We start from the raw sequence: 17050 nt of genomic DNA on the forward strand, positions 1-17050 counted from the left end.
GTGATCTAAGTACTAATAGCGTACACCAGTGACGTCATCGGAATAACTGTGAGCCGTGTGATCAGTCACTAATATGTAGTGTTGTCTGTTGAAAATATTTATTGAATACTTATAAAAACAAGCATTTAGATTAGCTCCATGTCACGTCATTGTCACAAAATATACATATGCTGTCAAAATTACAGCTCAATCGGAAACCGGGAAGTAGATCAAATTCAACTTAAACAAGATTTAACTTCAGACCGATAGACAGACAGACAGACATCGGGACAGGTCACACTCAATAAAAGCTTGTAAAAACGCTAAGACGTACCTTTGCAATCACTAAACCTCACAATAAACTCCACTTTACTAACACCACACTCTCAAACGAAAAAACAAAAGAGAATCCACAGTGTCGCATGGGGCCGTACGACAATGTCGTCAAGCGGTACAAATTACAATGACACAGAGTAAATACTCTGGACACAATTAATTTAATTGGGCAGCAGTAGGTCGAGTCAGTTGCAGGACTTGCAAGGTGGGGGTTAAATTGGCATCGGGATCTGAAGAGAGCTCCTTTCTAAAAAAAGGAAAATCTATTCGCTAGGAGCCTGGTTAGCCCCTTAGCACTTTGGGCTTAGCAATGGAGCTGTTTACACCCGCTTTAAGGCATTATTTAATTAACAATTACATTTGCAACAAAATATCCTGATAATAATCCTTATTCTATATTTTCATTTTTATTATTTGTTTTTATAGGAAAAGGCAATACGTTATTTTTGAAAATTTCAACTATGTATCTATCACTCGTGCAGCATGATGACAGACTGAAGGACGGACATCGAGCCTTAGTAATAGGGTTCCGTTTTTATCCTTCGGGTACTGAAACGTAAGAATTACATATTTGGCAAAAAAATATTTGCTAATCAACCAGCAACACAATTAAAAAATGTTTTAATTTATTTTTATGCATCTTTATAAAACCAATGTGTGCAGTGCTCAAAACTGCTGAAACAAGTGTGAAAATGAAGACTTTGTTTTACTAGTTCTGCAACAGTTTTATCAAAGGTTGATATCATCAGAGCTATGTAACGAATAAAAAACAATATCTTTGATCACTATTATTAATCTACCAAAATAAAACCGACGCAGTCAGTGACCATCAGGCGAAATGACATCACCTCATCAATTGACTCCCATTCAAGATCACAAAATTATTAATTCCCTTCAGACAAGCAATTATAAACTCTAACACCAATTAATAGAGACTCTACTTTAAGCAAATTAATGTAGCATCTCATCTGCAGGTGTACAATACTAATGCAGTTAAGAGTAGCAATTTTGAGCTTTAAATCAATAGCAGTAGAGGTTGAAGTGAGTGTGAATTATAATTGTACGATTGACTAAGGTATACATATTGTGGTCTCATATGTATATGGTGCTATTTAACCTCTGGAAGTGAGTGTGAGAGTTTTCGTAAGGTGACTCCGAGGGCAAATGGGGTTTAGCCAAATATTCAGATACAATTAATATTGCCTTTTATTCAACCGTAATCTCCGGAAGTACCAAAGTCACACAGAATATACAAAAATAAATTCCTCTAAGTGGAAAAAGCATAACTTGTATTTTAGTTAGTGACAGTAAATTCCAGAGAAAAAAATGTCTACAACGAAGCTCAAAATAATATTTTTTCAAGATAACCCTGTCTGATAAATGAAAAATGAATTTGCAAAACGGATCCGCTGCATAAATGATTCTGCATCGCAGATCATCTTTCAGATCACTTTTCAAACATAAGAGAGAGAATCATAGAACGGTAACCTCCTAAATAACGTTTCACATTCATCCTAAAACTATATGTACCGATAAAATAAATTATCAAAACTGCTTATCTGGTCATAGAAATTTCGATTTCCCTGCAATTAGGAACATATTCAATAAGTATAAACTAAATAACAACATTCATAAATCATTTATTACTTTAAGTTATTCTACTGTAGAATGCAGCCCTTCATAAAATCATCATCGGCCTAGCCTTTTCCCAACTATGTTGGGTTCGGCTACCAGTCCAACCGGTTTCAGCTGAGTACCAGTCTATTACAAGGAGCGACTGCGTGTCTGACCTCCTCAACCCACCTGGGTTGAGGAGGGAGAGGAGACAATACCTGGGCTACACAATACCCCTTGGTTAGACTGGTTGTCAGACTTTGATAATATAAAAGGAGTATTTATTTTAAGCAAAAATGATGTATTTATATCTATGTATTTTAGCTAAAGATAGTTTGGTATTATCAACTTCAAATCTGAGTAAAATCCATTGTGATTTAAGCACAACACTATTAGGAATGTAAAAAATAATTATAGCGTATTTACTATCCGTACTGACTATCTATCATTACACATGTCACCTAATCTCTTAACACTATTGATAAGATATCGACCACCAACTTTAACACAAAGAAAACGCAATATTCTATGAAAAATATTTATTATCAATTTATATTATTAGCTATCACTTCTCAGAAAAACCTGAACAGTCTTAGATATTTATGACACACAATTGATACAACTATTTTCCTTATCTCACCAATTTTGCATCCAACAAATCTTGGAATGCCAAAACTTTTGTAGTTGGCGATAAATAAGACACTTATAACTTATCACATGTAATACATTCGCAGTCCATAATTTCCGTTATCGATCACGATCAAAGTCCACACCTCAGCTGACCCTGCACAGCACGTCATACATTTTGATCGCCACTTCGGATCCAGCGAAACCGATGTAGCAGGAGTGGTGGCTCGGGTGCACCTTCCCGGGGGTCACGGACAGCTGGTATCTCGCTCTGCCGATATACAGAGTCTCTCCCGAACTTGTTCTCCCTCCAGGGATCGCCCCGGGAGGCGCGCTCCCGTTGGATGCCGGCACCCAGCGCAGGTTCTCCGGCCGCGCACACAACACCTCAATGTTCTGCACAGAAACCTCCTTCCCGTCGTACACTACTGAAGCCGCACAATGCCTTACAGACAACTTTCCTGGCATCAAATCTCCGTTATGCCACGCCCTGATCACCCACAGAGGGCTCCCGTCCCAACCTTCATGTCCTCCCACGACTGCTCTTCCCGCCAAAGAATTTGCCATTGTAGAGGTGGTAGGCACCCAGTCGAACTCTCCAGAAGATTCCACTACTGTTACTCCATTATCGTGGGCTGTGACTGTGGTGTCGCCGTGGTAAATGTAGTTGGTCACAAATGTTGGTGGTTGGGTGTCTGTTGGTGGTTGCATCGGGGGATAGGCACTGGGATCATCACTGTTCCAGGAACGTAGTAAGGGTAAGGTGGTTGGCCGTACTCTGATGGCGGGGGATACGTCGCTGGCTGACTGCCGGGGGGCGGTGGAGGCCAGCCCCCGGGGGGCGGGGGCCCGTAAGGTCCGTAGTAAGGATGTCCAGATCCGGAATACATTCTTGCGCTGAATATCACACAATACTGAAGTACAAAAGTGTTTGTGCATTTTATATCAAGCACCAGTCTCCGTATCTTATCAAGCTGATAGGTTCGTGACTCATGTAGCGTGCACAGAAAAACAACTTGGGTTTTCTAAAACTATTTATTGGTCGATGTTAATGTTACATAATAAATATTTATTAATAACTATTTTATTATTAGATAATACTAGGCTTATAAAAGTTTAGAGACATTTGTACAAGAGTTAGATCGAGAAAATTCGTTCTAAAGATACAAAAATGACGCGCAATGTGACATACAGCATAAACGTCAGAACTTCATCAATACATATAAACATACAAGGATACTGCTTTCAAAGCGTGGAGAGCTCACAGGTGACGTAGTCTGATTTCAATCATGATATACTAATGTTAGATGACATTTACAAATAAATAAGGCCTGATGCCATCACTCCTGCCCCTTCCAATCATGATAGTACTCCTCCAAGATAGCTGAAGAAAACTTAAAACAATAGCGCATCAGCCAGAGGAATTGACTCACAATCGTTTCTTATCATTCAATACTTGTCTGACGAATCATATGAATCATCCATTATTACGTTTATTTGTCAATAAATAATCGGAAAAATGGTAATTCATACTTCGTTACTTGCCCTTTTTCAATAGCCTTGTGTTTTCACAATAAATAACAAGACGCTACATTAATAATAAATACTGGCTATCTATACACTGCACTCTACATCATTCACCATTGTGAATTAGTCACGTCAATTAACCTTCAAATAAATACTTTGTGCCCATTAGGATAAGTATCAAATTACTTTAATTGCTTAATATGATTTGCGCATTCGTTTGCCTTGAATTTCCACATTTTTAATTCTAATGTAATTTAGTTTAGAATCAGTAAATTCGATACAATGTCATTATTTACTTTTCTTCTCACAGAATTTAATTAGTATTTTTAGCTTTATACAATTCAAATTCTTGTATGTTGATAACGGTAACAAGTATGCTAGCACGATTACGAGCTAGAATATTATTCTCATAGTAGAAGTGCGATGACGTTACCCATAATACAATACTCCATCTCTCTTTCCTCTACCGTAATCTACTATGGATGTTACCACTTTTAAGACACGAAAATTGCAGTTGTGTAAGAGGGATGGCGTGTTACGCCTGGTGCTGCCCCTCTTTCTCACGGCATCCAGTTTTTTTGTTCTAGTACTGGTTGCCCCCTTGTCTCCGTATACATCAGCAGTTTCACGTCACCTTATACGTTCTATGTTACTACTACGTGCAGTATCCGTAATCCGTTGGTCCTCATGTGAGCACGACTGCCCTGAAGACACACCGGCCGCCGTCCATGAGCGCCGGCCATACAAACGACTTGATGAGGTCAGAGCGCCGGTCTCTCCCGTCGCGACCCTCGGGAGAGAAGCGCACGTGCTTCTCTGGGTTCATTACCACTGGAATATGGAGGAAAATTGTTATAGAGGAGGTCAAGAGATGTTTGGCCTTGGTAAATAGGATTGTCTGAAATTTTCTTTTTCTCATTTTCCTGCATGACTAACTGACAAAATATTACTAAAGATCCTACGATTATTTCCTTTATTTGTAAAACAGTAAATGTGCATAGAGCTCCATTCAGTATATTCAGAAAATAGGTGTAATAATTTTGAGAAGCGAAATGAAGACATAAGTTTTTCATTTTTGATATAACTTAGACATGAAAAGTTTGTTATAAAGTTAAATGTTTTAAAAGTCAATTTGTTGTATATCATACTTCCTCAATTAATATCCGTTTAGTGTAAAACATACCAAAATATTGATTCATCAATTGTTTTCGTCACACGAGTCACCTTATTGATGATAAAGTAAATATTGTACCGATAACGAACGCTATCAGCTGGAAAAAGTACCTTATCGTGTCCAAGAAGGCTAAGATTATTAAGGACAACACGAATGTAGTTGAAACTAGCCATGCCGTATTCAAGTCAGAAAACAAATTTAAATAAATAAAAAAGTCTGGTTAAGGAAGAGGATAAGCAAGAAGAATTTAGTTGTATTTTGTGTTGTGTATCCACAGTCTTTTCAAGATGAAGCCACTCGGTTACATCATAACCCAGTAATTTTGAATGTTGTTTTGCAAATGGAAAATGCAGGACTGTCAAAGTAACATGGTCGTTTAAGATATAGGCATGTGCATGTTACCAGGTGTGAAGTCGGTGTCGATCCTCATGGGCGGGGAGTGCAGGCTGAGCGCCCAGGCCGCGCGGCAAGCGGCTGCTGCGAGCGCGTGCAGCGCGCCGCACGACGCCAGGCACGGGTACTCGCGCAGCGTGCTCACCACCTGAGCGGACCAGAATATTGAAGTACTATTGCTTATACGAAGGTTATAAATAAGAAGTTGGATAAACATACAGGTTGGATATACCATAAACGGTATGTATATGGATGTAACAGCATGCTCATGTATGCTTATAGTAGCGGACTAGAAAATATATAAACAGTGGAGTAAACTATATAAATATAATCAAATAAATATCAAAATAAATTGCAAATAATGGCAAGTAAGCAATCCTTGTCTTGTATTATCATTTCGCTTATGTATAATCGCTTTCGCATTAATTTTTTGATTTACAGAGTGACAACCATACAAAATTATCAAAGATTAGACCAACTATAAGATGCGTTAACGTTAAACATTTAAAAGTTGCATCTATAACTGGCAAAAAAATTCTCAAAACTGCAACCATTATTTGGATGCCCAACACAACGTTAATTTACAAGCAAATATAAACATTTCCTCCACCCACCTGATTGATGACAGTCCTCTCAGCTTCCCCGAGTGGGAAGTTATGCGCGGTGGTGTGCAGCACCCGCGTGGCGGCGCTCAGCAGGCGCGCCACGTGCGGGTCGCTGGAGCTGGTCTCCGGGTCCAGCCCGAGGAGAGACTTCACCTCGTTCAGGCGCCGGTCACGGAGACTGATGACGGCGCGGAATGCTAGCTGTCAAATTGGAATAATTGGATTCGTTTTAATACAGGTATTCAATTATTTTTTTAAAGTAATTTGGAAAATTTAAATATTTTTTCTATTTTTGAGTATCCTGTGTTGTACCTAAAAAACAGTCTAACCTAAAGCTGTCTTTAAAACTATATTTGAAAGTACGCCCTCTGAAAACTAAACTTAACTGGTCGTTCAGTTATGTTAGGAGAATTAGATAAGTTTTTGCAAAGGGCGTAGGAAAAATTTAACTTTAACAGAAATAGTTTCCACAGGTTCAAAACCTAATGAAATTAAAAGCAATCCTTGTGTAATAATTATGATTGAAAAGTAGAAGTTCAGAATTTGCCTTTGTTTCCAATCAGAAGTGTGTGTCAGGTTAAGTAATACTTACAACTACCACAGAGAAGACGATCTTATACTTGAGATGCGGTGTGTGTCGGAGCGGCTCCAGTGCCGCCAGCGCCGGCAGCACCTCGTCCGCGGCGCGCGCCCACACCGCCGCGTACTGCGACACCAACTTACTCCTGCGAATGACCCGACAATGCGGTAAGGTGAGGTGAAAGCCTTTCGAATCTGATGAGACTAGGCACGTTAGTGGAGTAAGGAAAAGCTACAGAAAACTGGGAACAAGATCAATAATAAATCTTGTCGAGTGTGAGTCAGACTCGCCAAAACTAGAGTGCCGTACGAATAAGCTGAATTAATCAATGTTGCAACAACACCATGCCACAATCGTTACTAAACCTCAATTTTGTTTCCATTATTTATCGTTATCGGAGGAAAGACATCAATTCAACTGTTTATCAATCACAGTTCATGAGCTACAGCCTAATAAAAGAATTACATACAAACAGCGGGTTCGTTTATTACAAAAACTTTAAATACAAAAGAACAAATGACGAACGATGACTCTTGATAATAACTTGCTGGTGCAGACTGGTCTCAATAAGCGCTCTTGTAACCCAAAAGTAAATCAGAAACAACCTAACTTGCTATAATTCGGAGTATCGGAATGTATGTTTTATGCAAAACTGCACTGTGTTGACAACAAAATTAACATTGTTTACTAATAAACACGTAACAGTTTTCACATAACTGCAAAATTACGTTAATTTCGGCATCGAACTGTTTAATAATTGCAATCGTTTATTAAGAGTTATTTATGGAAAATATTTTACATTCTACTTAGTAGAAAGTATTAATAAATAACGTCTTCCAAGCACCGACCGACAGGCGATGTTGTGCAATCTTACCTAATCATTGTAAACTAGAATATTGAGATTACTTTAACATTTGTTATATTGCATTTGTATTATTATAAAAAATTATAAAAAACGATTCCTGCTGTAAGGAATTGAATTCTTGTCTCAAGGGAAAATTCAAAAACATTCAAATCACGTGCACCAGACTCATAACAAGCATTCGTGGATCACATAATTGGAAAAGGCACTGGTTTTGTTTAAATTAATTTTTAATTTAAAAAAAATTTAAATTTAAAAGAGGCGATAACCCCTGAGTTTGTTACGACGTTTCTTCTCAGGTTAGCCAGCTAGGAAAAGTAGACTTCAGCTAGCTTAAAAAATGATGTAAAAGTAATAACGTCCATCCTATTTCATTTCTAGCGGGTAATAGAATGTCTTTGGATGTTACCTGTCGGGATGTTGGTGCGAGTCATCGCTGTCGGAGTGGTACCCGTCGCTGGCGGAGTCGGTGGGTGAGCGCGGCGTGGCGGGGTCCGTGCTGCCGGTCTGCTCCTCGCACATCTGGCCCAGCACCGCCGCGCAGCCGCGCGAGTAGCTCATCAGCACGCCCGCCACCGGCCTGCAAGTGGACAACCTATTACATGTCTGATTTCCACGTTAAATGTAGCATTAGAAGTCCCTTTAAACAATCTTTTCTTGACAACTTCTTAATTTCAAGTCTAGACGCAAAAATGCTAAAAATCTCTCCTCTCTGTTCAATCTAGCATGCATAATTTCATTATTTATTAATAAATGCTATAATTAAAAGCAAAATTGTAAAACATATCCAACATGACTTCAACCTTAAAAAATCTTCTGTAGAATACCTAATAATTCAACCTTATATTTTTTCTTAACTTATCACCAAACGCATTTTTAATCTAGGCTATAAAAACAAGTAGGCAAAAATTAGCATATCACTTAACCATCAACCGAAAAGCAGGTTACACAAACCTCCGTAACAGGCGAGACAGTTATACCGACCTTTTCTCCAAAACAAATTCACATAACCCTAGCTTAACCCTAGCATTATCTGAAGGTTCCCACGTCTGGTGATCATAAACTATCTGAAACAATAGCGCTCTGCGCGCGTAAAAAGTTACTCAACAGAGAAATGGATGGGAAACCATTGTTACTGGATGTAGTTTCATAAGAGAGGCGACGAACTATTTTAATTTATTTTGAGGTTCCGTTGGCACTGTAACGGGATTTGGGTCTGTGTTTAGTCATTTTCGTGTCAACACAACAGATTTTTGCTTTGAGGCTAAATTAATTCAGTATGGGTAGACGAAAATCTGTCTGTATATGTTACTGTATCTTTATTATGATGACTCGTTATGAAATCTCGTTTAGCGTTTGGTAACAATTTAATAGGTTCATAATTGCGAGTCAATACTAATGAAAAAAGTGACATATGTCAGAAAATTCATTTGTCATAGACCTATAACAAGGAAACGGTACAACCGAGTTAATTGTTGGACGCCAACAGAGGTAAAACTGAATCGAATGTACCGAGACCATGTAATACTTGGATTGCCAAGGTTAATGTCAAATCAGAGTGTTTGAAAGTAATATTGTCAACAATGCTACGCTAGTAGGTTTCCTAAAGGACATGAAATCCCGAAGCAAGTTGGAATAAGAATAATTATATTGTTTCATTAGTTATTTTTTTCTGACAAATAGCTACATTGACAGTAGTCCCTACACCTCTGAGTAGTGCTTAATGTAAGAGTACGGAAGTCCACAGTCGGTAGGAAGAAATTAATCCAAGAGTAAGCTAACAAGAAAGTGCATTAGGGACTAGTTACACTTATACTAATAGAGGCATTAATGAGCGGACTCTCCCGAACCATTCCGTACTTCCTTGAAGTACCTACTCGTAAAGATGCTTAATTATAGAGACCCTTACGATTATATTTATCTGCTCAGCAGAAAGCTGTTTACCATCGCATTTATAATTATGTTAAAGTACTGGTGTTTTGAATTTCACTATCCAATGCACATCATTCAAGACTAGCCAAGCAGTAAAACAATGGATGATGTCAAAACGTCGGTGAGTAAACAGATGTTCATGTGAACGTGTTCGTCACATATTGGTTAAAATCCCAACTGGTTTGGAAAGTGGAAATCGTTGACTTTCCATGTTTCCATTCAAACAATGCGACGTAAGATGCGATAAATCTATCTTTTACTTTTCTTTAGACGTGTGGCTTATTCGATGATATACTTTATGATATGTTGTATAAAGCTGATATTTAAATGAAAGGTTTTCTTGGTAGTTTGTCGGTTTTTATGGTGGAAAGTTTAAAGGTAATGGGCGAGACATTGATGTGGATTGATACTCGCTCGTTAGCGGTTGAGCGCGGCTGTTATACACTCACACCTTCATTATTATAACTCCATGGATTCTGAGATAACATTCGTGATGGTAATAGCTGTGTTAGGTGATATCATAGTAATTGTCAGTCTTGAAAGTCTAATACATAAATAATTATCAATTTAAATTAAATCCTCTTTTGCTTTCATATTAAGCTGTTATTACATATTCAATTACAGTAAACGTTTTGCCACTTAAAGCTTTTTTGTTAGAATTCTCTTAGTGAGGTACTTAAGAGATGTCATTACAATCTCGGGGAAAGGAACACATGTTAATTGTATATTCAATAACATGTTCTATTAGATTTCCGGAAATACACTCACTGGTAAGAGAACTTGTTAAGATTATTTATTTCCTTTTACATTGGTTTCCGTTCCAGCGCGCCCAATCCTCAATCATTTCGTTTCTAATTCTACTTATGAGTTCGTTTGGCGTATAGCATTGGTTTACAGAACAACTGATCCCTTCATGAATTATTTCTGCTTTAACTCAGGGTCCATTTCTTCACTAATTAATTTGAAACCCTTTATCTTTCCTCGCTCTGATCTCTATGATTATCTGTCTACCTTCGTGCTCATCACTTTTGTTATCATTTGCTCTTTCCTGAATCGCTAAAAACCATATGTTTCAGAGTCTTCTTGGGTTTTGTTGAAATAAAATACTTCAAGTATTATTTCTAATGCGTTGACTCCAAGTGGCTCCGAATATCGAATTTAACGAATAATTTTCAGGTATAAACTTAAAAATAAGAATTCCTTGATGTGATGTCTAATTCTGAATGACACGTAATTCTGAAAGCCATGCTATTAGTTAAGTCACCACAACCTCTTTATCATTCCTATCCTCCATGATCCTTGGTATATTTTCATGCAATTTATATAAAGTCTTCCCTTATTACTGGACAGGTTGGTGTCCAATAAATGGTGACAAACTCACCCCTCGTCGTATTCGTGATGGACTATGTGCATTCTCTTTTTCCGCCTGAGGGTTGTGCCAGCCATCGTGCCAGGATCCGAAGAACTGGGGTAAAGGAATGCAAAGATTTTAAGTGACTCTTCTTATGAAACCTCTTACTGTTCACCATTTATTAAGCAATCGTAGTTTGGATCTTCTTTTCTAAATCCATAAAATCCCATAAAAAAGCAAATTGAATCTTCATTTACATAATAAACATGTTTCGACAAACAATTTCAATGATTTGCGTTTTCCGACTGATTTCACTATACATACACAAAATAATTCACATAAACATCGTGACGTAATGTGTCACACGGTACGCGAAAGTCAGCTTTCACTGTTGCATCACACGTTAAATAATATTTTTAACTACTTCTTTTAACTGTTCACCTGTATCTGTGATTAATAAAATTTGAATTATGATTTCTGGAGTTTGGATCCTGTTGTTTGAGTTTAGACTTTATCCGGTTGTGTTAAGGATTGTTCTTGGTTGTTGTGTTTTGTGCAGTCCATTCAAGGTGATAAACGCTGCGTTTAAAGTAATAACAGGTAATAATGTCGGTGATATGATACATGCATTAAGTGGGTGTCGTGTGTGTGCTCGTAATTGAGTGGTCGTCGTGAATCAGCTTAGCATGGGAATGTCTCATTGGATGAGTGATTGTTGTAATTACTTACAGTTTGCATACTTAAATCTTTGCGCTGTTTATTTGTATTACATCAGTCAATAGATATTAGCTTTACCAATAGAGGGAATCTAAATTGTATCCTATCATGGATGTGAAAACTCAATGCTTTACTTCTCCTATTTTCTTATGTTCCAGAAAAGGACCAAAAGTCAAAACCCAAATTATCGAACAATCTCCAGTGTCTCGTTGTTTTGTTATCATTGTAGATCCAGATTCTCAGGCTACCCCTGAAATCTTAGATCGGCAAAAACAAAATCTGGCTCCAGCACCATTACTCGTATAAAACACTCTGGTTAGCCTAGCGAACAATGAACACAATTACACAATCCCGCCACATTTCAATAAAATCAAAGTGTTCATATCTCACGTAGTTATAGTAACTGTTACTTTTTATTAAGTATCGGTTATTGTCTCAGAACGATGTTCTCACGGTAAATTGTTTTATGAATTGTTCTTGGAATTTCATTGGCCATAGTAATTGAAGGTTGCTTGTAAAAGAGAAACTAGTTTTAGATGATCGAATTTTTGGTGAGAATTTTGGGTTATTTTTGGAATAGAGATAATATGGTATGTGTCGAGCAGCGATTCCTTTATACAACTTAAGAATACCTTATGGAAACTGATTTCAGAAATTTGATATTAAGTTTGACGTGTTTTTCAAATTAAGTTATTTACCAGATATTTAAATTGTCGATTTCCTTAAATTTTTTTCGACCTTATTTAAATAGATGTTGGTCAAAGAGCTCAAAAAAACTATTTGAATCAATACAATCTACACACACATTATGTCATCTAAATCTACTAACAGACAACGGTAGTAATAGAATAGGATGCGACTCATCGGTTTTCTACATAATAACCTATTGATTTATGCATCTCTTTATAGCTTCAGCAGTACATTCTAAATCAGATCGTTCCAGTTGTAACACCACATAACCCACATTTCCTGCTTATACAGTAACTTGTCGTTAGCACGCATTGTGTTCATCACCGATTTCCTTTTAAGGCATATCATTAGAAACATTACCGCGTGAGGTAACACCTTCCTCTTCCTAGCGCGTCTTAATCAGCTGTTGGCGTGTCTCTTCGGTTGGGTAATGGGAAATGAGAGACTGATGCTAGACCAATTAGAAAAGACAGCCTTAGGGCTTGTCCACATTAGCGCATCGTAAACTTGGCACGGTTATGAAATGCATTTTTGCCAGTGATTGTATCTTTGACTATTGTTTTTTTTTTCCTATTTCTAAATGTAGTTTAGTATATTAAACAGTTCATATTTTTTTCATGAAAGAGGGTCTTACATGCAAGCTATATATAAGCTATTCAATTTACTAAATCTTTGATTCGTGTATTTTCTCAACATTCCCTATTGTCCCTAGCACATGTGGATTGCCTATACGAAATCTGATTGATATATAAACAAGAATCTTTCGGTCTTGCCATAGATAAATAAAATAAAATGCATAATTTGTTAAGCAAAGCTGCAAAAAGAAATAAAGTAATTTTACAATATTCTCACAATCCCAGACTAATCAAAATATAATTAAACAGACAAAAATCTATTAAAATTAATCAGAACCAATCTGATTCCCTATTACACAACCAGCCGGTGACACAACGATACAAGTCGAAAGTAATTTAATTAACAAATAAATCAAAATGGAATCTCAATTTAAGCATTAATAGCGTTTATTTTACCTCTCAATATATAGCACGAGAGTCGCGCGACCACTTTCTAAAACAAATTTAGATTAAAATCTACTTTTGTAGTTTTATCGCGATTTTTATGATTGTGTATGATTTTTAGCCGACTGTGCTAGCCTCCTAGCAGTCATGATTCATTTTATACGTACCCAAAGGGGCTTGATTATTTTTTCACTTGTGAGGCTTAGTGTTTTTATCGGACTGAACTCGAAGGGATTACATTTTTTAATACCTTTTAATGATTTGGTTTCTTGAGAACTTTATAAAAATTGTATCGATTCCGTAGACGTCGGTTGCATTGCTTACTTTTCTGATATTTTTTATCTCTTATTAATTTAGTTTTTCTTTCTCGCGCATATTTTTAAAAACAGTTTACACACTAATTTTATTTTCTAGAAATACAATGTATCTACTTTTTTACTTATGTGATCAAATATTGTTGTTGCAAATCAACACACAACGATGTGATTATTTAGCGTAATTTGCAAAAAAACTTGTTCGTATTAAGACGTTTAATATTCATAACTTTACGTACACCCAGTAACACAGACACAAAAAATAAATTCTCACATTCCGCTCGTAATAAAGCAGTCTAATGTATTTAGTAGAATGTTATTAAGAACATATCCCCGTTACAATCACATAGCGATCTTGTTTAAACGATTCCCGGATTTAGTCCAGCTGTTATAGAAGAATTTCATACAAATCGACATGTTGATGAATGATGCAGCCGGTGTACAGTAACTACACATTCCAACGCACCTTGTATAATGGTAATTACTCGTATGGTCATTATACAGGATGTGTGTATGTCGGTCTGTTACTTTAAATATAGTTCAAATTACTTATAACGTTGATATAATTCAGATCTATCCAAAAACCGATTGCTTTTCTAAATTAGAGCTACACTTTTTTTCAATCATAGACAATAATGTAGATCAAGTCGAAAAATGAAAAATAATTAATAAATTAATACTAAAATATACACCAAACTAAGTATCCATACCAAAAACTAAAAAGACAAATGACTATCCAAGAAATTCCTATCGATAGGTACAATGACGCTAAGCACCCTTCCCCCAACAACTGCACAAAACAAATGACACTCAACCTCAAAACTCTCACCTCGTATCGCTCAAATCCAGGCTGGGATCACTTCGCTTGATCTGGCCGATGCAGGCGAGCACCGCCTTGTCGCTCTCCACGCGCGCCGCGAGCGACGCCACCAGCGTCGGGAGCTGGCGCAGCGCGGGCTTGTCCACTATCGTGAGGAGAGACTTGTTGTCTATCAGCCGCCGCTCCACGTCAGCATGGCAGAGGGCTAGCAGTCGCTGGTGGGATGATGAAGCTGGGTCCTGGGTTATGGTGACCGGTGACTGTGGAAAGAAGGACTGGTTAGGTATTGTGAGGTATGAGTAGGAACGAATTTGTAATTCTCTTCAATGTAGATCAGTTTTCGTGGGCTGGTTTCAATTTTTCAGCCACTTCCATTATTTTGTTTGTGAATCTAAATGCTTCTACTTTTATATTGTTTTATTTAAGTATTCATTATTTATATGACTAAAACATAAATCTACATAAAGGAAGTCCATAGATAGGTCTCCATTGGTAGGTACACATCAGGAAAGATTAAAAAACATAGGATTCTCATAAGATCATTAGAGTGATGCATCCATCACATTCAAGTTCATGAGATAGCATTTGCCTATAGAGTTATTACAATCTGTTTTTCCTATCCTCTCAATCCAAATAAATGGGAATCATTTTTTATCTCTCTTTATTGAACCCATCCTTCCACCATTCTCTGTCCAGGGCTTAGAACTAGCCCACTCGGTAAGGAATCTTCCATACTCGAGTTTAAAAAAGATAACCAAATGGTTATTCCACCGTACCAGTTCTTCCAGCTTATGTATCGCCTGCTTGTAGACCTCGACGTGTCGCTGCAGCTCGTTCTTCATGGCGACGTGCAGGGAGATGAGGGCACCGGTCGCGTCAGCTGTTAGCCCGTGCGTGCCCAGACCTGGGAGCAAGGGAGGAGGATTGAAAACTTGGTAGCAATTCTAGAGAAAACTAATGAATTACGAATTTGAACTTTAGTCTTCTATAAATAATATTTGAAATAAGTAAATCAGATATGGTAAATATAGTAAACATAAAACTTAGATTAGCACTACTCGTAAAACATCAAAGTTCCGGATCAAAACGTATTAATAAGATCTATCTAGAAACGGCAAAGGAAGCATATATAATTGCTGTAATATTTCCTCGTTTGAAAAATTATGGCATCCGCCTGTAGAGGATATGACGTCTTATCCAGCCATCTTGTTTATTAATCCATGTTTACTTAAATAGCCTTTGAAAGTCCTTGGGACTATGGAAGATTTAATAAATATTAGGTGTTATTAAACCATATCAGTCGGTCTGGTGAATCATTTGGATGATTTTAAATAGGTTTTTGCAATAAGGCTGTTAGACTATTCAATTAGATACGAATCTGATTCTCAAATGAAATGTTAGTTATTTCCTTATGTGAAACATATTGCTTGAAATAACGTTAGTGATACCTAACGACGTGGAACGATTTAATTACAACAACAGTGTGATGTTACTGTTCACTTAGAATTTATTTGTTTTGTTCCTCAAAGTGTTTAATTGAATCACATGCTATCCCAATGCCATACCCTAACTATGATAAACAGAGAGCACAACAAACCACGATAAGGGATACCTACGAATAAAAATAGTCAAAGGCTCTCGTAGTTTGTGGCCAAATCCTTCAGGATAGTTTAGGTTTCAGTTTAGGTAGAACACCTTAATAGAATCAAAAAAATATTTGTCCCATGCGAGGAAACCCCTTGCCCATCTTGCACGGTGATCTCTGCTTTACGTGCAGACGTGCTTTTTTTCAACTCTCTAGCTACTTTCAAGCTGTCTGACTACTGTTACGATTGTCAACGATTGCATCACTGCCCACAATTAAACAGCTAGACGATCCACTGACTCTGCGTGAGGTCATCGTCGCCGTTCAACAACAACAGAACAAAAAAGCGGTCGGCATTGATAATGTTCCTGGGGAGCTGTTGAAATATGGGGGTGCGGAGTTGCACGAGACCATTTGGAAACTCTTCGTAAAGATGTGGGACGAGGAGCGAGTCCCTGATGAGTTTCGAGTCTCTCGGGTGTGCTCTTTGTACAAGAACAAAGGCAACAAGTCTGATTGCAACTCCTATAGAGGTATCTCTCTCCTGACCTCTCCAGGCAAAACCTTTGCACGAATTTTACTAAACCGCTTGATGTCCTTGTCTGAAGACATACTGCCTGAAACCCAATTTGGCTTCCGGCCGAATCGAGGCACGTGTGAAGCCATCTTCTCTATTCGTCAACTTCTAGAGAAGAGTCGAGAACAGAGTCAACCACTGTTTCTGTGCTTTGTTGACTTAGAGAAAGCTTTCGACTCGGTACCGCGCAAAGCCTTATGGGTGGTACTGGCGAAACTTGGATGCACGGACAAGTTCATAAGATTAATACGACTCCTGCATGATGACATGCGTTGCTGTGTCAGTGTGCAGGGCGAAGACTCCGATTTCTTTAAGGTGAGCTGCGGTGTGAAACAAGGCTGTGTGCTC

The 17050-nt window shown here is 37.7% G+C and overlaps 1 protein-coding gene and 1 pseudogene across 1 annotated transcript; both read right to left on the reverse strand.

Annotated features, from left to right (window-relative positions):
* Positions 1–2453: 2453 nt before the first annotated feature.
* Positions 2454–3473, reverse strand: LOC113508152 (annotated as a pseudogene).
* Positions 3474–3492: 19 nt separating this feature from the next.
* On the reverse strand, positions 3493–15480 carry LOC113508153. Its single transcript, XM_026891113.1, has 8 exons — positions 15317–15480; positions 14550–14800; positions 11011–11094; positions 8107–8277; positions 6848–6980; positions 6265–6456; positions 5660–5798; positions 3493–4914 (listed from the first exon to the last, which is right to left on the reverse strand). Exons 1-8 carry the CDS (start codon positions 15380–15382, stop codon positions 4769–4771), a joined length of 1182 nt encoding a protein of 393 aa, XP_026746914.1. The 5' UTR covers positions 15383–15480; the 3' UTR covers positions 3493–4768.
* Positions 15481–17050: the final 1570 nt, after the last annotated feature.

The sequence above is a fragment of the Trichoplusia ni genome, unplaced genomic scaffold (genome assembly GCF_003590095.1).
Source record: "Trichoplusia ni isolate ovarian cell line Hi5 unplaced genomic scaffold, tn1 tig00003979, whole genome shotgun sequence".
NCBI classification, from domain to species: domain Eukaryota; kingdom Metazoa; phylum Arthropoda; class Insecta; order Lepidoptera; family Noctuidae; genus Trichoplusia; species Trichoplusia ni.